This window comes from Nicotiana attenuata, unplaced genomic scaffold (assembly GCF_001879085.1).
Source record: "Nicotiana attenuata strain UT unplaced genomic scaffold, NIATTr2, whole genome shotgun sequence".
NCBI classification, from domain to species: domain Eukaryota; kingdom Viridiplantae; phylum Streptophyta; class Magnoliopsida; order Solanales; family Solanaceae; genus Nicotiana; species Nicotiana attenuata.
The window spans coordinates 266,197-290,977 of NW_017670741.1; the positions used below are offsets into that span (position 1 = coordinate 266,197).

At 36.9% G+C, this 24,781-nt stretch overlaps 2 protein-coding genes across 3 annotated transcripts; one reads left to right on the forward strand and one right to left on the reverse strand.

Moving 5' to 3' along the window:
• Positions 1-1,714: 1,714 nt before the first annotated feature.
• Positions 1,715-2,455, reverse strand: LOC109242857. Its single transcript, XM_019409727.1, has one exon. The coding sequence runs from the start codon at positions 2,453-2,455 to the stop codon at positions 1,715-1,717; it is 741 nt and encodes a 246-aa protein (XP_019265272.1).
• A 13,004-nt stretch (positions 2,456-15,459) lies between these two features.
• LOC109242858 (serine/threonine-protein kinase/endoribonuclease IRE1a) lies at positions 15,460-24,362 on the forward strand. 2 transcript variants are annotated; one of them, XM_019409728.1, is made up of 7 exons: positions 15,460-15,982; positions 17,525-17,759; positions 19,163-20,541; positions 21,529-21,701; positions 22,032-22,278; positions 23,205-23,508; positions 24,005-24,362. In XM_019409728.1, the coding sequence occupies exons 1-7, from the start codon at positions 15,822-15,824 to the stop codon at positions 24,149-24,151; spliced, it is 2,646 nt and encodes an 881-aa protein (XP_019265273.1). In that variant the 5' UTR covers positions 15,460-15,821; the 3' UTR covers positions 24,152-24,362. The 2 variants fall into 2 exon arrangements, with proteins under 2 accessions (XP_019265273.1, XP_019265274.1); XM_019409729.1 differs by lacking the exon at positions 17,525-17,759.
• Positions 24,363-24,781: the final 419 nt, after the last annotated feature.

A 24,781-nucleotide genomic window follows, 5' to 3' on the forward strand; every position in this document is an offset into this window, starting at 1 on the left:
CGAGCAGAATTCTGAGAGATTAGGTTCTTCCAGCTTACTCTTGGCAGATCTCCTATAAGCTGAAGGTATATTTGTCTGATGGAGCACCTGAGATCATTTGAGCGTTGGACTTGTTGTAGGATTCCTCTTGAGGCAATTATTCTTCTGACCATCCAGCTAGCCTGTTTTGGAATTGGCATAGTCTCTATTTGCTGTTGTTTCACATAGAAAGCATTGATCCACCTAATCCACAACTTGTCTTCTTTATGAGCTAAATCCCAGCATACCTTAGCAATTGCTGCCTTGTTCCAGATTAGAAAGTTAATGATGTTCATTCCACCAGCAGATTTAGGAGTGCACATTCTCTCCCATGAAACATAAGCTTTTTTAGTGATGGTGTTAGATCCAGACCATATAAAGCTTCTGCAAATTGCTTCAATCATCTTCAGCACTTTGACTGGAATAAGGAATAGTTGAGCCCAATAAGATTGAATGCCAAATACCACAGATTGAATTAACTGTATTCTCCCAGCATAAGATAACTTCCTGGCAGTCCATGAAGAGATCTTGGCAGTAATTTTCTCAACTAAAGGTTGCCATTGGATCAAGGCAATTTTCTTGGTGGACAGAGGGATGCCTAGATATTTAAATGGTAATTCTCCATGCACAAATCCAAGGTGATCAACAATCTGCTTCATCACTTCCTGCTTCACACCCCCAAAATAAACTGAGCTTTTACCCAAATTGGCCTGTAGTCCAGAAGCTTCAGAGAATTGGGAAAAGTATTGGAACATGGCAATAATAGAAGGTAGATCCCCTTTGGCAAAGAGAAGCAGATCATCAGCAAAGCTCATGTGAGTGATACCCAACTTTTTGCATCTTGGATGGTATTGAAATATGGCTTCTTTCCTCAGTTCAGCAAGTGATCTACTAAGATACACCATAACTATTGCAAACAGGAAATGAGATATGGGGTCTCCTTGCCTAAGCCCCTTTGCAGCTTCAAATGGTTCTGTAGTTTCTCCATTGATGGGCACAGTAAAGCTAACTGTTGTAATGCACTCCATGATCCAATTAATGAATCTGGTAGGAAAGCCAATCTCTTCCATCACCTGTTGTAGGAAGATCCATTCTACTGAATCATATGCTTTCTAGAGGTCAATTTTGATCATACATCTGGGGGATATGTGGGATCTAGTATAGGACTTGACTAGTTCATGAGCAAGGATAATATTATCAGCTATCTTCCTGCCAGGATGGGCTTCACAAATGATATGTGGCATGACCTTTTGGAGTCTAGTAGCTAGGATTTTAGAAATCATTTTATACAGCACTGAGCAGCATGCAATAGGTCTATACTCCTTGACAGTGGTGGGTTTGGGAACTTTAGGTATCAAGGTGATTGTGGCACAGTTTATTGGTTTATACATCTTGGAGGTGAGAAAGAATTCCTTGATAGCTTCTGTGACTTGCCTGCTGATAATACTCCAGGTTTTCTTGAAAAAAACAGCATTATAACCATCTATTCCTGGGGCTTTATCATCTCCAATGGCTTTAAGACTCTCCACAATTTCAAGGTCAGTTACTTCTGCACAGAGATCCAGTCTTTGCTGCTGAGATAGTAAGGGGCCATTAGCCATGTACTCTCTATTTATAGCAGGAAGGGATGCTGCTGCTGAACCCATAAGTGACTTGTAAAAATTCAGAATTTCCTTTTTTATATCTGCAGGATCATTTAGTTTTTCACCCAGGCCATTTGTAATTTCTGTGATCTGTTTTCTTTGTGTTCTTTCTTCAGGACTGCAGTGAAGTACTTGGTATTAGAGTCTCCAAGTTGAATCCATTTAGCTCTTGCCTTCTGCTGAACCACACTTTCTTCAATTAGAGACCACCTTTCCAACTTTAGGATTATCTCTTTTTCTTCCTGTAACAATGCATCAGAATATGAACTTGCCAGTTGTTCTTGAACTTCCTTCAACTCCTGTCTGGTATGTTCTATCCTCTGAGCAATGCTCTTGAATTCCTTAGCATTCAAAGCCTTTAAAGGGCCTTTCAACGCTTTGAGGTTGGACCAAATTGCTTTCATATTTCCAGGCTTATTTGGTAAGTTCCAGCTATCTGCCACAGTTTGTTGAAACTTATCATGATCAACCCATGCATTAAAGAATCTAAAAGGCACTTTTCCCTTCCAAGAGTAATCTGCTAGAATCAGAATCATAGGATTGTGGTCAGATATTTGAGGTTGACCATAAATTGTTTCCACATGACTCCAATTCATCATCCACTCATAGTTGCCAAATACTCTATCCAATCTGCTACATACTCTATCTGCTCCAGGCTGTTTGTTTGTCCAAGTGTAATAATCTCCTTTCCAAGGTAGTTCTGATAGTCCTGCTTGCTGAATACAATAGCTGAACTCTTGGATCTCTGAGTGGTTAACAGGATTGTATGATTTTCTGTCATTGGGATATAACATAGCATTGAAATCCCCTGCTACTTGTCACGACCAAGATCCACTACGGGTCGTGATGGCGCCGGACACCGCTGTCAGGCAAGCCAACTAAATCACCAATTAAATTCTCTTTTTATAACTTTGAAAACCTAGGAGTTTTACTTCCATTTTTCACATATAAAACAATTTCTGTTTCAATTCAAATGAAGAAATTAACTATTAATACACATCTTCAAAGAAAACCATCCCAGAACCTGGTGTCACAAGTGCATGAGCAACTACTGGTAAGAAAAATAAAATACAAATGTCTGTCCGAAATGCAGTGGACAGAGAATCAATAAATAAAGTACTGGAAGGGGACTACTCTAGCTGCGGGTCGTCTCGAACAATGCGGCTCACCAAGTCCCCAAATCATCTGTGCTGCTACCTAAAGTAACATATACCTGTGCAACAAAAATGCACAGAAGTGTAGTATGAGTACGTAATCAACGTGTACTCAGTGAGTATCCCGCCTAACCTCGAAGAGGTAGAGACGAGATGGTCAACCTGGACACTCACTAGCGGTCCAATAATAATATATTAAATGTGTGGGGAAATCAAGGATTCATATAACATATTCTAATTCACAAAGCTGTAAAACAAGTAAACACCTTTTAACCATTAGCAAAGGATTTTCAAGATTTTAATTTTCTTCATTTAATGAGTTCATCTCAAGCCATGAAAGGCAATGTCATCATTTAAGATTCCTCATGCATCAATATATAAAAGATATCATGCGCAAATCATACCGAGGCGACAACCCGATCCAACAGAAAGTAAATGTGCACTTGCCGAGGGTCGACTGCGCGCCTATAGATGCATCTATTAATCTGCCGAGGCGTTCGGACCGTTCCAAAATAAACACACACAGATAGACAGTCAGTCAATAAGTCAACATGGAGCAATTATCTAAGAAAGGCCATCTTTCTTTAAATACTCTGAGGAAGCGAAGCTTAAGTCTTTTTAGAAATCCATTTATAAATTTAATGTGATTTAAGCAATTCAAACCCTCAAAGGGTTCACAATTCATCCAAATATAACATGCTCAATCAATCAAGTAAGAACTTATCAGGGAGTGTTTATCGATATATATATATAAATTCCTCTTTTAACAAAATTTTACAAGTAAGGTTAAATCTCTTTGGAAATTCATTTACAAATTCCATGTGACACAAGCAACTTGAGCTATCCAAGAATTTACAATTAATTCAAGTATTCATGCTTTTGGGTCCTAGATACCCGTACAATAGCAAATAGTAGCTACACAAGTATTCCTCGTGCGTACGTAGCCCCCGCAAATAGGAGCACATAACCAATTTAACTCACCTATGGGGTAAATTCCCCCTCACAAGATTAGAAAGGAGATTTACCTCGCTCCGAAGACTCATAACCGGCGTTCTACATTCTTCCGAAGGCTTGAACCAACGCACATTGCTCCAAAACTAGCCAATTAACGACAAACTAATGAGAATACTCTCAATTACTTGTTAACAATGCAAATTATACCAATTCCCAACTCTGCTTAGTGAAATGACCAAAAATGCCCTCGGGCCTACGTGCCCGGAATCCAAAATTTCTCGAAGACAAAGGTTACCCATGACCTTAGGAACTCACATATATGATTTTCTCTTAATTCCATACTCAAAATCGTAGCTAAATTCCAAGAATATGATTTTCTAGGTTTTCCACCAAAACCCCACTTTTTATACTAATTTTCACGCCTAAATCCATGTATAATTGATATATTTAGCTCAAAAGCTAGTATAGATTACTTACCTCATGACAAGTGAAAAAAATGGCGTCTCCAAGCTGCTCCCAATCGACTCCAATGGAAGAAAAATGGGGTTGAAATGAACTCAACCCCGAACTTAAAACATCCTCACTGCCCCAGTCATTTCCGCTTCAGCGGGACCCTGCCCGCTTCCGCGGTTCCGCTTCTGCGGACCGCTTGCCACTTCTGCGGCTCCCCTCCACACCAGGTCTTCCGCTTCTGCGGTTCCGCATCAGCGGATCAAGGGCCGCTTTTGCGGTCCTGGCTGCCCTCGCCCTCGTCCACTTCTGCGGGGCCGCTTCTGCGGGGCCGCTTCTGCGGTCCCATTTCCGCAGAAGCGGAAATACCAGACCCCTTCAGCTGTTCTTCAACTTCCAAATTTGATCCGTTAACCATCCGGAATCCACCCGAGGCCCCCGGGACCCCAACCAAACATACCAACCAATCCCAAAACACATTACGGACTGGCTCGAGGCTTCAAATCATATCAAACAACGCTAAAATCATGAATTACACCCCAATTCAAGCTTTACGAACTTTGAACTTTCCAACTTCTACTTCCGATGCTTAAACCTATCAAATCACGTCCGATTGACCTCAAATTTTGCACACAAGTCATATTTGACATTACGGACCTACTCCAACTTCCGGAATCGGATTCCGACCCCGATATCAAAAGTTAACCTCCGGTCAAACTTCCCAAAAACCTTCAAATTTCTATCTTTAGCCAAATGGCTCCAAAATGACCTACAGACCTCCGAATTCACTTCCGATCGCGCTTCCAACTCCAGAATCACCATACGGAGCTATACACAGTCTCGGAATCCCAAACGGACATTGATAACATTAAAATGCACTTCAAACCAAACTTATGAAATTTCTTCTAAAACTGCTAACTTCCACAATAGGCGCCAAAACGCTCCCGGGTTATCCAAAACCTGAACCGGGCATATGCCCAAGTCCGGAATCATCATACGAACCTGCTGGAACCTTCAGATCCTGATTCCGAGGTCGTTTACTCAAAAATCCAATCCTAGTTCATTCTTTCAACTGCAAGCTTCCCAAATGACAATTCTCTTTCTAAATCAACTCTGAACTTCCCGGAACTTAATTCCGACCACGCGTACAAGTCATAATACTCGAAATGAAGCTGTTCATGGCCTCCGACTGCTGAACGGAGCGCTAGGACTCAAAACGACCGGTCGGGTCGTTACACTTACTAACCATGCATCTGTAATTAGTTATTGTAGAGTGATGAAGCTTTTCCCATAAAGACCTCCTTTGCTCTATCCCATTGAATCCATAAACCACAGTGAGATAGCAATTGATATTTCCCCTTATACTTCTGACTAGGCAATGTATCATTTGAGGATCATCCTGGAGTCCAGTAATATTAAGTATATTAGTATCCCATAGTATCCATATTCTCCCATTTCTAGCTTCATTGTAGTTTGTTAGTAAGCCCCATCCAGGAACCAGCAGCTTAGCAATTCTATGAGCATTTGCCTCTTTGACCTTAGTTTCTACCAGGCCAACTAGGTTTATTTTATTACTCCTAATGTACTCCCTAACTTCCTTCTGTTTGTACCTTTTATTTACACCTCTAATGTTCCAGAACAACCACTTCATTGTTGATTGATTGGTCCACCTCTATCCCCCGGTGGCACTTCATACTTGCCATTGGACACTGCTTCAAACCTATTACTTACAGGGATAGGTGATAAGGGAGGGAAATTAAGGAGATTGAATTCTGGGCTTTGAACTTTTTTCCCTTTATCTTCCTGTTTCTCCATGGCTGGTATCAGACTTAGTAGCTCATTGGGCTCTATGGCTATCTGATCTTCATTCAACTTGTTTGTATGATCATGTTGTGGTGCTGATGATGTGGTTTTTTTGTGAGTAGCAGCAATAATGGCAGGTGCCTTGGTTCTCCATTCTTGAGTAACTTTTGTTTTCTTCAGTTGATTGGGTTGGTGAGTAGTTGGTTTCATTTGGGTTGGACACTTGTGGCCTACAGTTTGGCATTTCTCACAAAAGGAAGGCTTCCAATCATAGATCACATCTTGTAAGAACTTCTTCCCATTTGGTTCCATCACCCATATTTCACTTGGCAACTCTTTGGTGACATTAATCTCTATAAGCATCCGAGCATAGGATACTCGAGTTTGTTTAGTTGTACATTCATCTGCAAAAATAGGCTTCCCTAATACACTTGCTATCCTACTTAAAGATCTCATTCCCCAGCAGGACATAGGAAGTTTAGGAAACTTAACCCACAGTGGGATATCAGTAGGGAATTCCTCAGTGAAATCAAAGTCAGGGGTCCAAGGTTTGAGAATTATAGGCCTATTAGCTATAGAATAAGGCCCAGCATAAAGGATTTCCTTAGCATCTTCCATCGTTTTGAATCTGATTATGTAGTAGCCTTCATCATGATAGAATAGATCTGGTTCTGGAACATGTGACCAGTGAAGGTTAATATATCTTTTCATCGCGTTAAATCCTGGACCATCTCCTAAAATGTATGCAATTAGCGCACATTTCCACTTCTTCTCTTCCTCCTCTACCTCTAATTTGTTCAATTGCACTATTGGTTGTCCATCTACAATTAGAGGTGGTATGTAATCTAGTGGCATACCATTTGTTGCAAATCTGTTACCCTGAAAGAGATTTGACCATGCTTGCTTAGGCTCCTCAAGTTTTCTGTTGATGATCACAGGTTCCACCGGTACATCTGTTGGCTGAGCTTGGTTGTGCACTGGATTTTGCATGGTAACTGTTCCATTGATAGCTTCATTCACCAGATCTGATACTTTTTCAATTGAAGCTGGGGAGACTAGATCCAGTTTCTTTAAGACGGAGGATTGGTGCGATGCAGATACGATGGAGCATATAGCACCTGCAATTGATGAAGATGAGCTCAGCACTGTTGTTGGAGGAGTGTTTACTGGGGTTAATTTCTCCATAACTGGTTGCTTGACTGTAGTGATAAGGTTCTCGATAGCTGCTAGTGGGTTTTTCCGTGGGCGTCCTCTACCTCTTCCTCTCCCTCTCGCCATGGCTACAAGCTCGGCGTACGTTTAACTAACGTGCGCCGAGAGCATTTTTGAGGAGGAGTGTTTATTGGCACTTTAGTTAACTTTAAACTGCTAATTCTTAGGAAAATAGTTAATGACTGTTTTGTCTAGTGTAAAATCTATTTAAAAGGGGTAAAAAAAGGCGAACGATATTTCGCTAAGGGCCTTCGTGCTTTTAATGTAGTATAGATAATTATAGAATTGCTAAGTTTAATTTTCAAATTCAATCAAACTAGTTATTTAGATTTTATTTTAAAGTTGTTTCCTCAACTTCTCCACCTGCTACTTTAACTCCACCGAGTACTTAATACACAGAATGCACCTACTTATTAAAAAAAATCTTTTCAAATTTTACTTTTGCTTTTCTAAAATTCTACTTATTAATTAAGAGAAGAAGTTATTCTTACGGCAGGCAATCAAAGGTACATAGCAGGTGAGAAACTTGAATATTACTACTAGTGCAAGAATAAGTGTTTTCATCACATGAATAATGTTTTTACTAGGGAAATTGACACTTTCAATTGGATGATGTTTTTACTAAAAGTTGATTGTCCTTACGAGAACAAATTTCGTCATGATAAAGAACTAAAGAGGCGTTCTAATTGGAGGTATACTAGGAAAAATAAACCGAAGACAGAGTATGGTTAGTACTTTTCACGTGTTTGGTTGACAATTTTATTTTCAGCATAACTTATATCTTACTATATTTATAAATGGCTTATAAGAGTTTTATATTTTATCGATATAAAACTGTTAGGTTTCTTACGTTGTAATTGAATTCTTAACTTCTATTGATATAATCTTTCTGGTAGTTGATGTATCTCAAATTATAATGATTGATATTACTGAAATAAACAAGTTCGTACCATATGCTGAACTTGAAAACCATGGTAAAGAAACTATTTGATTCAGGGGCGGAGTTATAGTGTTGGTCGCGAATAACAAACTTCAAACTCTGTATTTGTATTAAAAAATTTAATAAATATATATAAATTATTGATCACGCCCAACTATGCCTTATAAAAAGGATTAAGCGGTCGCTGCAAATATAATCCGGTTTACAAGTCCGGAGTCGAATCCCACAGAGAACTAAGGTTTAGCTACAACTGTTCACTATCACCAAGAAGACAAGCTTGAACAATTCCTAACTTATAGATATTAAGATTCTTGTGTTTAACTAATTAACTAACAAATTAAAATAGTAAATTAACAACTAACGATACTGAGGGTTAGAGAAAAGATTAAGGAGGTCTAGAGTTATGATTTCCCCTATTGTCGGAATCCTTCCCGCTATGTCTTCTATAATTTCGCCTAAGTATTCTCTACCGATCATGAGCACTCTTATTGCCGTAAATCTCTCCCGAGTAATTACGACAATTTACTAGACGCACTCTCCCGAGCTACGCTAGCTGGCTTTTAATACAGCTCACTTCAGATCGCACCCAAGGCTTCGTTATCCCTAATCCCGCCTTTAAATCCTCGGTTATTGATCCCTCATATACTTTGGGAGTGGTGTTGTTCAACAATTACCTAAATATGCACTCTCTCCCGAGTTATGCATACTAAATAGGCACAGCTAATTGAGAGCTCTTCAACCAACCACAATATAAACGTAGTTGAACAAATAGAGAAAAGCTATGGCTCAATTATATAAAAACATAACAAGAATTTATCCTACAAAAGGTTCTATCAAAACTCTAGATAACAAATTAGCTATTCATAATAGTATGTAAAACTACGATACTAAAAGTCATAACCAACAATGAAAAATAGGAAGAGGAAGGAAAAAACTCGTAGAAGAATTCTCGCCTTGCTCCCAATGTGTTCTTGCCTCCAAGGGTGTTGTCTAACCCTAAAGTAGTGTCTCCTCGCCTCCTTAGGTTTAATTTATGTCTCAAAATATGTCCCCTTCTTGTTCTTGGCCGGCCTCCTTTGTTTAATATAGGGTTTAGGACTTAAAATCCCATGTTTTGCACTTTATTCCCTGAAATNGTGGCACTTTATATTATTATGCCTGCTTGTAACTCTGCAGTAGATTGTTTGAGCAGATTTCCCAGCTACTGTAATGTCATAGTACTGTGGATCCCAAAGTACCAAATTCTCCATTTATTGCATGTTCATAATTGTATTGAACTTGCCATCCAGGTGTTATTAACTGTGATATCTAAGTTGCTTTCTCCTTCTTTACTCTTGTTTCCACTATCCCCACTAGTTTGATATTGTTCTCCTTTATGTAGGTACCTAACTCCTTCTGTTTGTATCTCTTGTTGGTACCTCTAATATTCCATACCATCCAAGACATGTCAATGTTGGGGTTGCCCACCTATATCAGGTGGTTTTTGAAATGCTATCACAGCTGTACACTGGCTAGCTTGTGCCCTTTGTTTCACTGGAGACATTATTGCTTTGGCATAGGTCATTTGATTATCATCAGCCTTCATTTTCCCTTTATCCACTTGCCTGCTTGTCTCTATTGCTTCTCCATCTTTGTGAGTTTCCTTGTTTTCAGATGGCTTAGGTACACTTAAAACTTCCTTGCTAATTACTTCATCTTGTTTCTGCTCCTCTTCATTTATTGTAACTTGAGCTGGTTCCTTTGTTCTCCATATTTGTTTAACTGCTGGTGGCTTCCTATTCCTGATCTGGGGAATTGGCTTGTCATTATCCTTTGAAATTCTGCTACAATTGTGCCCTGCCTTTAGACATTTTTCACAAAACTCAGGTTTCCAATCATACTCAACTGCTTGTTCAAACATCACCCCTCCTTCATTCATGATTGGAATACTTGTTGGTAGAGGCTTTGTAACATTCACTTCTATCAAAATTCTAGCATAGGAGATTCGCGTTTGTTTAGCAGTACACTCATCTGCAAACATAGGAATCCCTATTGTGTTTGCTATTCTGCTCAGTGAGTTTCCACTCCAACAGTTCATGGGTAATTTTGGGAATCTTACCCATAATGGAATATCTGTTAAAAATTCAGCAGCAAAATCAAAATATGGTGACCAATGCTTCATTATCATTGGTCTTCCATTCATAGTATAAGGCCCAGCACACATAATTTCCTTCATGTCTTCCAATGTTTGGAATCTCACAAGATAATAACCCTCATCATGATAGAACAAATCTGGCATGGCAACTATGTTCCACACCTGGTTGATGTATCTCTTCATGGAATTGTAGCCTGGCTTCTCACCCAATACATAGACAATCAACGCATTCTTCCATTTCAAATTTTCCTGCTCAATCTCTGATTTCTCCAGCTTAGCTACCAAATTCCCTTCTACAATTGCAGGAGTAATATAGGTCAATGTCATACCGTTGGCTGCAGATCTATTGCCTGTGAGTACATTAGCCCAGGTAGATTCTTTAGATGTAGCTTGTTTTTGCTCTTTATTCATCAATGGAACAGTATTGCCTGCTGGTGTCTTAGCTGCATGGTCCTGTTCTTTGCTCAATGGAACAGTAATCTCTCGATTTGCAGGTGGTGTGATGCTTCCTCGTAGGTCGACATGCACCGGGATTGGAATCTGATTTGCTTGTTTCTGTTGTTGCCTAGCTGATCCTGAAGCTTCTCCATGGCAGATCTGTGTTGAGAGTACAGATCCAAGCTCCTTCGATGCTCCAGGAATGTTAGTCACCTTTGATGTTCCAGAAATGGATTCCATGAACTTTGTTGCGCTCCTTTCCAATGTGTTGAGCTTAGGAATTTTGTCATCTACTCGAATTTGTTGCTTTCTAGGTCGCCCTCGTGCCTTCTTTCCAGCCATGGCAGATCCGGCGCACGTTAGCTTAACATGCGCCGAGAGGACTTGGGGAAGAAAACTTAGACATTACATATTTCTTTCCAAAAGAATAAAAGCCATAACCAATTAACCATAAAGTTAGCAAATATCCGCAAAAGAAAACAAGTAGCGGATGGTTCTCGTGGTTTCTCTTTGGGGCATCAAAGTAATCGAATATTTTAGATTTCTCCTAATTCTTTATTAATTAGATATTAAATTTGCATGTACATAAAATTAATAGATTTTAAGCATAAAAAAATAATCTGATGGTTGTTTGAAAGAAGGAAACACTAATTCCTTTTTCCCTTCCCTCATTATAAATTTGTATACTTATAACAATTATCTATATCTATCTATTCCCTTTAATTTTGAGTATAAGTTAATCAACATGAAATTATCTCTTTAAAAAATTATTAAACCAACCTAAATATCCAGAATTTTAGCAAGAAAGAGAAGACAAATGAAAAAAGTGCATTAACTTCAATGATAACTAATAACTAAAATTCTCAAGGTCCATAATATATATTGAAGTACTATTCTTGTCCAAGTGGAAATGGTAAAGGGATTAGCTTGATGAGTTCTTGGAGTATATTTGTCATGCTACTCAATTAGAGATATTTAATATCGCATGAAAGTTATATGATAATTATCAAGTATATAAATTTATAGTTAAATTAGGGTAAGAGGCACTTTAAAGTGTTCTTATGCAAGTAGAATTGTAGAACCAATAGGAAATACCGATTCAAATAGTAAAATAATTGAGTTAAAAATTGAGTTCTTATAAGAATTGATGATACTTTTAGAAAAGAAGTTTGGAGAAAAGACTGAAATAGTAGAATGAAGTAGCATGACAAGAGAAGACTCCTAGGTTTACCGTGAACCATGAGTTTCTACTCTTTTTTTTTGGAATATTTCAAAACCTTATGTTTATTAAAAATAGAAGTAGGGTAAACGCCGTAAAATTTTATTTTAAGGGAATGAATAGAAAAACAACCAACTTATTTTGAATTTTTTGACAACTTTTATTTGTATAGCTGATAAAATGAATTTGCAAAGGAATATTTTATTATACTCACTTTGAGATATTGGTTTTTTGTCGGTTTATTTTCTCATTGAGCTGCTTTTCAATGGGGATACAGATACTTGATGTTGTTTAATTCATATATACTTTCACACTATCGGTACGTATCTTCGGAAAAGTCCATTAATTTGTTCTAAATCATCCTTTAGGCATATTTAGTTGGTAACTTCCTAATTATTGATTCCAATTCTTCAAAAGCATCGTTTGATTTCAAACATCTTTCAGTTGAAGGAACTATATATCATGTTTTTTATTATTTGAGTTTATTTTATATATGTTGTATGCATGATAATTTTGGATTTTACATGCCCTTTAGTGATTAATACGAGATAATTATGTGCAACGCCCGTATATAGAAGAGGACACAACTGGAAATTGTAATAGAATTTGTACTTAGTATTTAAGATTTTACCTGAAATATGCATAATTTGTAATGGGTTCTAACAATTTTTTTCCTTTTTTTTTAATTTCCAAAAACGGGTATTAACTATTTCAATAGTTTTAGTTTGATTAGGATTAAAAGGGTTCTTCGTCAGATTTTGTTATTCTCTTACTTCAATTTTAAAGCAAGATTCATTGCCTAAATAATGGATAAAATATCCTCCTTTTTTTTTTAACATGTTTCTTCACATAACTTTGTAGGTTATATTAGCCAAAATAATGTAAATAAAATTCTACTAAAATACTACTTCCGGATGAAATAGACTTTCTATATTGGAAATTTGATGTTGGCCGTGAGTTGGGTCTTCCGGGGAGCTTTCTCTTTAGTTTATTTTAAGCTCTTTTTTCTACTCTTTCTTTTTTTAATTTTAGACGAGGCAAAGAATAATAAGTTAATCAAAGAAAATATAGAGTAAAAGAACTTATTATTCTTATCATGTGAAAATTGTAACAAATTAATTATATATTCTTCAAAAGCTAACTATTTTTTTATAAATAGTTTTGTGTCGGATAAAATTATAATATATAAAGATTTATAGTTAAGTAATGATAGATTTCTTAAAATTTATAATGAAATTTCATAATAAAGATTTATTTCATTAAAGATTCAATTCCATGTCATAATAACTTTTGAAAAAAATATCAACCAAAAATTGTTATTTTCCTACGATTGTAACATTCAAAATAAAAACAATAACATGGCAACTCCAAAACGTTCACATTGTTGTGTTAGATTTAAAATGCTAAGTTTATTTTTTTTACTTTTTTCTTTCAATATATAATTGGGGGGAATTAAAGGTAAACTTTTCTCTAAATATATTTTGCTTCTTTTTTTTTTTTTAGTGTTGTATTGTCCGGAGATATTTAGATAACGATCGATGGATTTATCAAGAGATATTAGATTGTTAGTACACACGTCACAGAGAAAAAGAGAAGAAAAAAACGAACAAAAGACATGTACCAACTACTTAGAACTTTCTTTAGTTGTTTTAAACCACCAAAAGTTGATTGATTTTAAGATTAATCAAGACTGTTCAAAAAGATCGAAATATCCAATATTAATTTTTTATTATAAAATCTTGAAAGATTATTTTAATGTTGTCGTAAAACCTTAAAAAGCTGAATTGAATCAACAATCAGGTAAAACATTTAAATTCAACAATTAACTTTATTATGTTGCTTATTAAATAAAAAATATATAATTCTAACATAATATTTGTACTTACTGTACTACTGAAAAAGGAAATATTAATAGACTATTGTGAAATAGACAATATAAACCAAATCATGCTCCAACAGTTTATCAAATGTGCTATGAGCTGAAGACATGAACAAAACAGAAAAATATCTCGATTTGGTTGAATTACTAACAATAAGGCATGGTAAATATTTATACTCCAACAAAATTATTTGTTTTTTTTAATTTAGCCTATTAGTGATGAACCATAAGGCCCCTCTTCATTAGAGACTTACTTACTATTAATAGAAAAAAGTTTCAAAACATTCAAAGGTTGCGAAATAACTATTAGTAAACTTAGGTAACAATATTTTAGAATATTTTGGTGAAGCAATCTTCGATCTTCTAAGTAATATAAGTTATCCAAAATTTATTAATAATTATATTAGTGCATTGTAACCCAATCGATGTAAGAAGGTTGTAGGAACATATTATGAAGACATGTTAGGTGACTTTTGAAAGATACATGACAATTCATCTAATAATCAACATTTGTGTGCATTAAAAATTATTAGTTATTTATTAGAGAGCACGAGCAATAGTGTAGAAAATATGACATACCAAAACTTGATTAGGGGCTAGATGATTCATCGCACAGAGAAATAATTGAGGAAAATTCATAAAAGTACATATGAAAAAAATTCAATGCACAATCAAAGCTAAACCTTGATCAGGAGCACGTTTTCAAGACTATATTCCAACAAGATGATTATGACAAAGTATAATTATTTTTTGTCGATGGATTTAAAAAAACTGAAAACTATTCCCATATCGTGATTACTAGCAAAATTATGAGGTATAATAGCCTTAGCAATATAAATAAGCGGTGTAGAAATATGATTTAACCTAGGGTCGCACGACTCACTCAAAATTTGACATTCCTCTTTAAATAAATGAGACAACCATCATAAATATGTGAAAGCAAAGGATGATATTGAATCGACAAGAAAAGCACAATTGATAATATGGGATGAAGCACCTATGGTGAAGCGTCAGACAGTTGAAACAATTGTCATGAGCTTTAGATATCTAACAGATGTCGATAAACCGTTTGGCCAAGAAACTTGATTTTTGAAGGTGATCTCTATCAAGTACTATCCGTAGTTCTAAAATCGATGAGAATATATATTCATACATATAATATCAAATGAAAGGCTAATAAAAAAATATGCGGGGAAGAAAACACTCAACATCTAGTGAGTTCAACTCACTTCAAGTGAAGATAAGTATACAATTAGCATGACTTGGTCATTCTCCAATCTAATTGAGTTTCAAGCGCAATTGTAATAATAGTGCTGAACATTTCTTCATAAGTGATATATTTCATATTAAATTAAAATACAAGCTATGCAAAATACATGAATAAGAAAAAGATTATGTTAACTTGAAGAAATGAATATGTCGGTCAACAAAATAAGATGTTGATTACTAATATATAATTTATCAAAATATTTAAATTATTCTAATTTTATAAAACTAATTGACTAATAATATACGTGCAACGCACGTTTATAGAAACTAGTAAAATCAAAAGTCTAAAAGGGGAAAGATCCATTACTAGTACTAGTATAGTACATTAATTCAAAAAACGCCGGGGACTTGTTTGTTTAATTTTAAAAGTTGACTAAAACAGAAGAGTTGAGAACGGACAAAGGCAACCGTGGACAGACGAAATCTCAGGAACCCAATCGCAGAAGAAACGACGACTGTTTACCTCAATCAAACCAAAGATCCTCTACAACTACGCCCCTTCGTCCAAATATCGAATCTCATCATTATCACTCTTTCCCTCCCTAGATTTCCTCAATCTCAATCTTCCCATGTAACCCATTACTGTATCATACGGTACCTCCCTCATTTATTTAATACCCCATATATCCCCACAAAAAAAAAAAAAAAAACAATCACCTTGTAGAAGAAATCGACGATCAATTTCTGGTTTCAGGTTGAATATCGTCGATGAAACGGCACTGGGTTATCCTGGTCTGTATTTTACTGTTAGTTTTTGGCTTTACGGGCTTGGCGAGTGAGTTATTGAGCTTGCCCAGTAGTCCAATTGAGGGAATTTCCGATGAGGTTACACTAGCTCCGGCGAGGAGGAATCTGTTGTCAGAGTTGAGGTTAGTTTCTGTTCTTGCTATTTTGAGGATTTCATATTCTACTCATTTGGATTTATTGCTGGTATCATATGGTAATTTTTTTTAGTAATTGTGCAAAGATATAGGGATTTATGGAGCTTCTGTAGAAAATTCTTAGCTACTCCATGATTTTATTTTATTAGAATTTTGAAATGGCTCAAGATTTAGCTTTATTATTACCTTTGGAGGTTCTTTTTATGTTTTTATTTCATTTTCTACTGATCATAGTTTGGTTTTGGTTCAAATTTTCCCTTCAATTGCTTTTTACATGTTTTCTTATGCTTCTTGAGAATAAAAAAATTGGATCATTGTAAATATGCTCCAATTCTACTTAGGGTGTGTTTGGCATGAAGGAAATGTTTTCGTGGAAAATAAGTGTTTTTCTTACTTATTACTGGTGTTTGGTAACTATGCAGAAAATATTGTCCCAAAAGCATTTCTGTATAATTTACTACAAACACTATGAGGGTGGTGAAGGGTAGGGTGTGGGGAGGATGTTGGCAGGGGCTTTGGGGGAGGTGGGTGGTGGAGGGGCGCGGGGAGTGGGGTAGTTGTTAGGGGGTGGAGCGAATGGGGGGGGGGTTATGGGGTGTTGGGGGTGGGAAGGACACAATTAGCGTGAAATCCCACGTATGGAACTTGTATTCCTTACTCCCATTAGGTGACTTCCCTGATTTTTAAGGAACTTGTTTTCCAGAACATTTGACCAACCAAACATGGGAAATTTGGAAATCATTTTCCAACTCCATACCAATCACACTCTTGACTGTATTGAACTTGTTTTGCCTGGCATCAAGCTAGCTAACCCATATTTCAGTCAAGATTTGTCCTTAGTTCGTGTTCTATTCAAACAGATGTTATTCTAGTTTCCTTATACATCCAAACTAGAAGAGTAAAGAGTTTTATGCTCTTTTTCTTTTGCCATCAGGAAATTGGATGCTTGTTCATCCCGACTTTCTTTGGTTTGCATTGCTCTATGTTCGAGAACTACAACTGTAACAATTTCAGGATGTCTGGTCTTGAAATTACAACATACTCTTGGAGGAGATCAGTTCCTATAAAAAGCAGAATCCTACTATTTGGTTATTAGTTTATGTCTTTCCCTGTAACTTACAATCTAATATGTGGAAAATGATGCTTTTTATGAGTGATGGGATAGTGTCTATTGAGAATAAGTTATTATGGATCATATGTTTCGCTACGTATAATGCTTGATGCATATTTGACTTCTCGAAAAACGAACAGGATCTAGGAGAAAAGAACACTGACAGTTCTGCTAACTTTTTTAACCCAGAAACATTCTAGTTGATGTATTTGAAGGTAAATCAACTTAATTTCTGCAAACTGGATCCATGAGCTGTAAACTAGATTCTCTTTGGAAATAATAAACTAAAATCCTTTTTATTTTTTTTTTCCTTTTTGCCTTTCTATGTTCACTTTGTGTCATGTTGGTAACTTTATATATCTGTTGTGTGCTTTCTGGTTCATTTTTTTTTCCTGCTTTGCTACACTTTCCTGAACCAGGAAACCTGAGACGGCACTGGTTGCTGAACTGGATGGTACTGTTCATTTACGGGAGGTTAAAACTGAGAAAACACTCTGGTCATTTAGATCTGGCCCATCAATCTACTCTTCTTATCAGGCTCCTATAAACTATAATGACAACAGGGAGGCATCATCTGATATAGGAAGTGGTTATTTCATTGACTGCCGTGGGGATGATTGGGAATTGTATGCACACAACAGGCTTGGCAAATTGGTATTGTCTCTAAATTTCATACTCAACGGGTCTTTTCATTATTCTACATAGATTACTCTTGCAATTTTGGTGCTATATAAGAAGAGATGATATCCACTTAACGTTGAATGATAACGAGACATGATGCATCAATTAGTGTAGTACTATCTCCGATCCATTTCCAATCTCATTTTAGCCTAACAAAATTTGGTCCGAAATAAGTGTTGCTTTAGGAAACCAAGAAGGCATTAACTTCTTTTCCAAATCTATCCTTGCTATAATAAACGATCTACAAAAATTTCTAGAACGTTGAATAGTTAATATTCATTTTGAGGAGAGAAAGACGATAATTTAGTCAAATAACCCTTAAATGGTCTTCATAGTGAGTGTGCCAAAACCTTAATGACAATTAAAATGGACCGGAGGTACTATTAATAACTAGACCTTGATCTAGACTAACAAAGTGAAATGTACATTCCCTTAGTTTGAAACGTACTCTAAACTCCCCCTTTTACCATCATGAAGGTGTTAATTTTGAGCATGATTTGACCAATATACCCTCATATCTACATATTGGTTGATTGAGAACAATTTTGGAATTGATTTAGCTACCTAAAAAGTATATAAAAGAAATATATGTGTTAAAAAAGAAGGAAAAAAGAAGAAAAGGAATGGCGACTGAGGGGCTGATATTTGCGTATTGGGTTTGAACTGGGGACCTAGAAGAGGAAAGGATAGAGACAATGGTGCTTGGCTTTTGTTTTTTTTTTTTTGGGGGGGGGGGGGGGGGGAGTTGAGGGGCGGCGATTAGCTGATGAAAGGGGCGCTGTTGTTAAGTTTAGATGTTTCCAGAATCTATTTTGCTGGCTTAGAAGGAATTCTGTAATCAGCATTTATGATTTCATTGACTTGTTGGATTCTGCTTTTGTGTAGTTTCTGTTAAAGACCTGATCCTTGTAAACTTTTGATACCTTCTTGGTACTGTTTCTTCTTGTAAAATACTTAACCTTATCAAAAAGATGAGAGGCGGACTGAAGTTGGGGGGTGGGGGAGGGTGGGATGGAAGAAGGGAGTGACATAGTGGAGGCAAGGGCAGATAGGGGAATGGAATGATGTTTGTGAGTGACGGGACGATGAAGGTGCAATAGAGTACGGTGACAACTGAGGAGTTGAGTTGAGAGCAAAAAGAAAACTGCGCTTGGTGAGGGGAGGGTTTGAGGGTGTGACGGGAGGGGCAGTGGGAGATAAGGTACGTTGGAGGTACTTATTATTAGAGAAATGAGAAATTTATTCAGCTTGCTGACTAAGATTCACTTTTATAACGACAAACATGTTTGGAAGTAGACTAACATCTTGAAATCCTTCCTGTACTTCCTGTTCATCCGCCTATAGTGTCTAATTTTTTGCTCCATATTTTTGTACAGAAACTTATGAAGAATATTGACGAGTATATTAGTTCAACTCCACAAATAGCTGAGGATGGCGGGATTGTTCTGGGATCTAAAAGAACTACTGCATTTCTGGTTGATGCTAAGACTGGCCGCCTGATTTATACATATAAGATGCCCGACTCTCCAGCAACTAACAACAATGACATTACTTTACATCATAATGGCACCATTGATGAAGAGAGTCTGCCCACATACACGCTTTACATCACCAGAACAGACTATGCATTGACATCTTTTATTCCAAACTCAGACCAAGTGTTGTGGAACATGACGGTTGCTGAAATAGGGGCTGCTTCTCTTTGCAAAGACATCGAGGATCCATTTAGTGGGGATATTCTGGATTCTGACAGATCTGAACCTGACGTACATTTCGATATGCCATTGCCATGTCAGTCAAGGGCCCTTATCCACAGACGTCGAAGTCAGCAGGAGAAGATGCTCCCGGGTGCTCATCGTCCGGAGCTCCCCTCATCAGAGACAAATGTTGATAATGCAGACACCTCCCATTTGGAATATGCTATAAAAAGAACTATGTTTGGCATATTGGTGGTGTTCATACTTTTAATCATCAAAAAGAAAAATTCAGAAGATGTTAAAACCCAATTGAAAGAAGGAATAACCAAGTCTTCTGAAAGATTGAGCACGCCAGTTCGCAATATTTTAGCCACTCTTGTGGAAGCTTTAACACGCAATTGTGATTCAGTGGCTGAAGTCAAGTTGGTTAGACAGCCCGACAACTCACATTCACCAAATGTACCTTCAAAAAGGAAAAAGTCTCGGAAGTCTGGAAAGAATGGGAGCAATGGTGAGAAAAGTGATAAAGGCCCCTCATCTGATGGTGGACTTCAGTATTCAGACGTGGATGCTGATAATAAACTGTTGCTGAACCTTATTCAACCAAGTATATATGGAAAAGGTGGACGCACTATCGGTAAGTTGTTTGTCTCCAGTACAGAGATTGCTAAAGGGAGCAATGGTACAGTTGTCCTTGAAGGAATTTATGATGGTCGTGCAGTTGCTGTGAAAAGGCTTGTCCGGGCACATCATGATATTGCCTTCAAAGAAATAAAGAATCTTATTGCATCTGATCGACATCCAAATATTGTTCGGTGGTATGGTGTGGAACAAGACCAAGATTTTGTTTATCTTGCATTGGAACGCTGCATTTGCAGCTTGAGTGACCTTATTCAGATTTATGCCGACACTACAGTAAATGCACGTCTTAATCAGAACTTGGATGCAGAATCTACAAAGCGTAGAATTCATTTGGACTATTTGAAGGGTATTATGTTGGATACTGAGTTAAGGAAAGAAAATGGTTTTCCTTCACCTTTGTTGCTCAAATTGATGAGGTTCGTGGAATTATTTCATAATGAATTTGATTTTGTGCCTCTAATTCGTGGTATACGGTGGGTTACTCTGCAACCCATTAGATGGTGACTTGAAGAAAGGATGATACTTCACAAGGAAGGGTGCTCTTTCTATTTCCTTTTTCTGTGTTTTCCTGTGTTGCATAGCACTCGTGCACAGAGGAGAGAGGGAGGAAGGGAGGGAGATGATTTTATACATCATAAATTCGTTCTTGGTATATTGTTCTATGATGCTCTTTGAGTAACTTTTTTACATATCACATGTTTTCATAGTGATTAATTAATGTGGGCATCATTTCAGGTCTTCTTGCCTGGTTAACTCCAAAAGATCATTTGCTTCCTACGATAGACTTGGCATCAGGTCTTTAGAAGTCCTTTATTTAGGGGAAGAACTAGGTGAACTTCACTTTGTTCAACTCTTGCTTATCCCGCCCACAGCGGGATAGAGCGTGGGCGGTATAGAGCAAGACACTTTGACGAGAAAATTCTCATTCTTCTGACTCATAATTTCTTGAGATAATGTCTTTATAATTAGCCTTAGCACTTTGCTCTTCATGGTTTTAGGGTTTGGTGCTTTTCCATTCGTGCTTTCTCATCTATGTTCTCTTACAGTTTTACTATTTTCTGCCTTCGGTATAATAGGTTATCTGCTACAAGATTTACTCCCTCTCTGCAGTGGGGAAAAGAAGGGGCCTGTATGACTGCTCCGTCCTTTATCAAACTTAAAAGTTTTCTGCATCTTGCATTTCTAGACTGTCATCTTGCAAAGGCCTAAACCGCTGTTTGGTTAATAAGCACTTAGAAGAATTATATTCTGTTTCCGTACATAGAAGTTGTAATCTTTGCAGCGGATTTGAACATAAAATTGGACCAATTTTCTTGTCTCTTTTAATTCCATATAGTTTTCTGAACTACAATTTGACTGGGTATGGCACGCTTTTGGTGTTCTGATTTTTTTCTGGAGGACAGGGATGTGGTATCTGGTCTTGTGCATCTTCATGATTTGGGGATCATTCATCGAGACCTGAAGCCCCCAAATGTTTTGATAACTAAGGAAAGATTCTTAGGTGCTAAGCTTTCTGATATGGGAATTAGCAAGCGCCTCATTGGAGATATGTCTTCATTGGGTCATCACGCGACAGGCAAGTAGTTGTAAAGTAGTTTTACATTAGCTGGTAGTGCATGTAAAACTTATGTTCAGTCCCTCTACCATTTATTATGCTCTGTTATCAATTAACTTGCATGACATACTGAGTATTGCTATGCGTCCATGACACTTTGTTGTCGTCCCTGCTGCTTACTGGAGAAGATTGTTTGACCGACAGTTGAGGTCATTCTCACACTAGGCTCTTCTTCTGCAGCCTCTGAGCTTTTAAATTTTCTACGAGAACTGCTCCTGCTTGCCTGAGCATCTTGTCTTTAACTTTTGTTGCTTAGATTTCCACTCTTCTTACTTGCAATGAATTTTGCAGGTTATGGAAGTTCGGGATGGCAAGCTCCTGAACAGCTTCTTCATGGACGTCAAACACGTGCTGTTGATATATTCAGTTTGGGGTGTGTCCTGTTTTTCTGTGTGACTGATGGTAGTCATCCCTTTGGAAGCCCTCTTGAGCGTGACATTAACATTACAAAGAACAAAATTGATCTTTTCTTGGTGGAACATATCCCTGAAGCTGTGGATCTCTTTTCTCATTTATTAGACCCCAATGCTGAGTTGAGGTAATAAGTGAAAATGTTTCTTTTGAGTTTATATACTAAAAAGTAAAACACTTAGCGCATGTAGCAAATAATTTTGGACAGAGTCACTTATTGGCCATAGACATTCTTGTAGCCAGTTACGGCAGGAATTTCTCTTTGAATTGCATTATTACGTTCTTACTCTAATAATGTTTATGGAGATGATTATACCCTTCTTTATCTCCCTTTATAATTGCAGCTGCTGAATGGTCATTTTCAAAGCTCAGCCAGTATTTTATGCTTATTCATAAAAATTAAGAAGGCTTACAGATTATGACAATCTAGGTGTACTTTTCAAGTTTTAGCTAAATACAACTTTCAGCTCAATTTAGTAAAGTAATACTTGGTAAATCCTGAACTACTTGACATTTTAAGTAGGCTGTGTAATTTTTCCTTCGTATCTTTTCAGAGCCGCAGAAAATCTTCTTAACCACTTGGAGAGCTCAGATTTCCTCTGAAAGCTTAAATTGTTTCAAAATCTCTAAGAAACCTCCTAATTGAGTTATTTCTTGCTGTTTGGACGAAAGAACTATTTGTTGCAATGATAGGTAAACTTCACCAGAAGAGCATCTGATGGAGCAAAGAACATGCAAAAGTTTTGATCAGTAAAAACATGTTTGTTTAATTATAGTATAGTGACTATGCTCTTATGAAATTGAGAAAAATATACCTTTTGGATTCTCAACGTCATGTTAAACTTGAAACAGACATCGTGAGAGAGACCAAATTTAAGAGGATATATCAAGATTTCTGCATATGATTTTCAATCAATAAACAATTAACATTGTAATGGAAAAACTGACCATAGTGATCTCAAGGATAAAGCGCCTGTTCTAGTAGATATACTAAGTGCAATTGCCTTTGCTAAACTCTTGTTTTTTCTTCTTCTTAATTTTTGTGTGTCCAAGACCGAAGGCCGTGGACGTGCTTGCTCATCCTTTCTTTTGGACATCTGAGATGCGATTGTCATTTCTTCGTGACTCAAGCGACAGGGTGGAACTCGAAGACAGGGAGACTTCTTCTGATCTCCTGAAAGCATTGGAAGGTACAGCACCAGTTGCTTTGGGTGGGAAGTGGGATGAGAAGATGGAACCTCCATTCATCAACAATATTGGTCGTTACAGGCGTTATAAATTCGACAGTGTTCGTGATTTGCTGCGAGTCATGCGTAACAAGCTAAATCATTATAGAGAGCTTCCCACCGAAATTCAGGTTAGTTCTGATAAATACTCCTTGTCGTTATTCAAAAGATTGGTGTATGCTTAATTCGGCAAGAACCTCCTTTGAGGATTTTATTAATGTAGATTTCAGATTGTATTTGGATTCCAGGTTTTTCAGGGTCTGATAAAATGTTGAGAGGTTATTTATTATTGGAGAGAAAGTAGTTGTCCTCGGAAATCTCTTAGGTGGTTCTCCAATCCAAAAAAAAAAATGGAGAGGAGAGGGGAAAAAAACTAATTTCATTATAGCATTATTTTGTCAGGCGATAGTGTTCCATGAGGAATTGGTAATGGTGAATCTACCGATCTCCTCTGAGTTGATTTCTTGTCTTCTTCATTTGATTACTGAATCATGACATATATATTCAGAAAGCTTTATTACTTTAGAGTTTAGACCGATATGAAGTTCCTTACATTTTCAAATATTTTCCTCTGATTTATTACCTTTTTATTGGCTGAACTTCCAATGTTTCTCACCTTCATTTCAGGAAATTTTAGGAACTGTACCAGAAGGATTTGATGGCTATTTTAGGAGTCGGTTTCCCAAATTACTAATTGAAGTGTATAAAGTGATGTCAGATTACTGTAGGAATGAAGACTGTTTCCAGAAGTACTTCACAAGCAGTGTACTCTAGACTCCTCCAAATAGCGCCTGAATCTTGTTCAATACTTGAATGTATGATGTAACATGTAATGTAGCCTATATATGTAAATATGATCAACCTATACATTCTTATTAAAGTGTATATTTATGTCGACCAAAGTTATTTTTCATTGTTCAGGGATTGCGCAGAATTGGTTGCTTTGTTGACATTAAGGATTAATGTGATAGACAGAGATGCTTTCTTTTCTTCTCCGCTATTTGGCAATGCTTACATAAAAAAGAAAAAGATCACCGTTATAAAACAATAAAAGAACAGGAACAATATTTCAGAGAAAAAGAGAGAGAGGATTCTTATTGATTTTGGGATGAACTACAATAGAATAGGACCCTATTTTTTAGGGAGAGGGTGACTTAGCCACCAAGTAATAAACCCTAGAATATCTCTAAATATAGATATTCACCATAAATAAAATTTTATCTATAACACTCCCCCTTGAATATCTATTCAATAGATAATGTGCCTCGTTAAAACCTTAACTAAAATAAAACCTAATGGGAAAAAAAATTCTAGAGAAGGAAAAAGAGTACACATATCTAACAATACGCCTTTTGGTTGTCTCGTTAAAAACCTTGCAAGGAAAACCCAGTGGGACAAAACCTT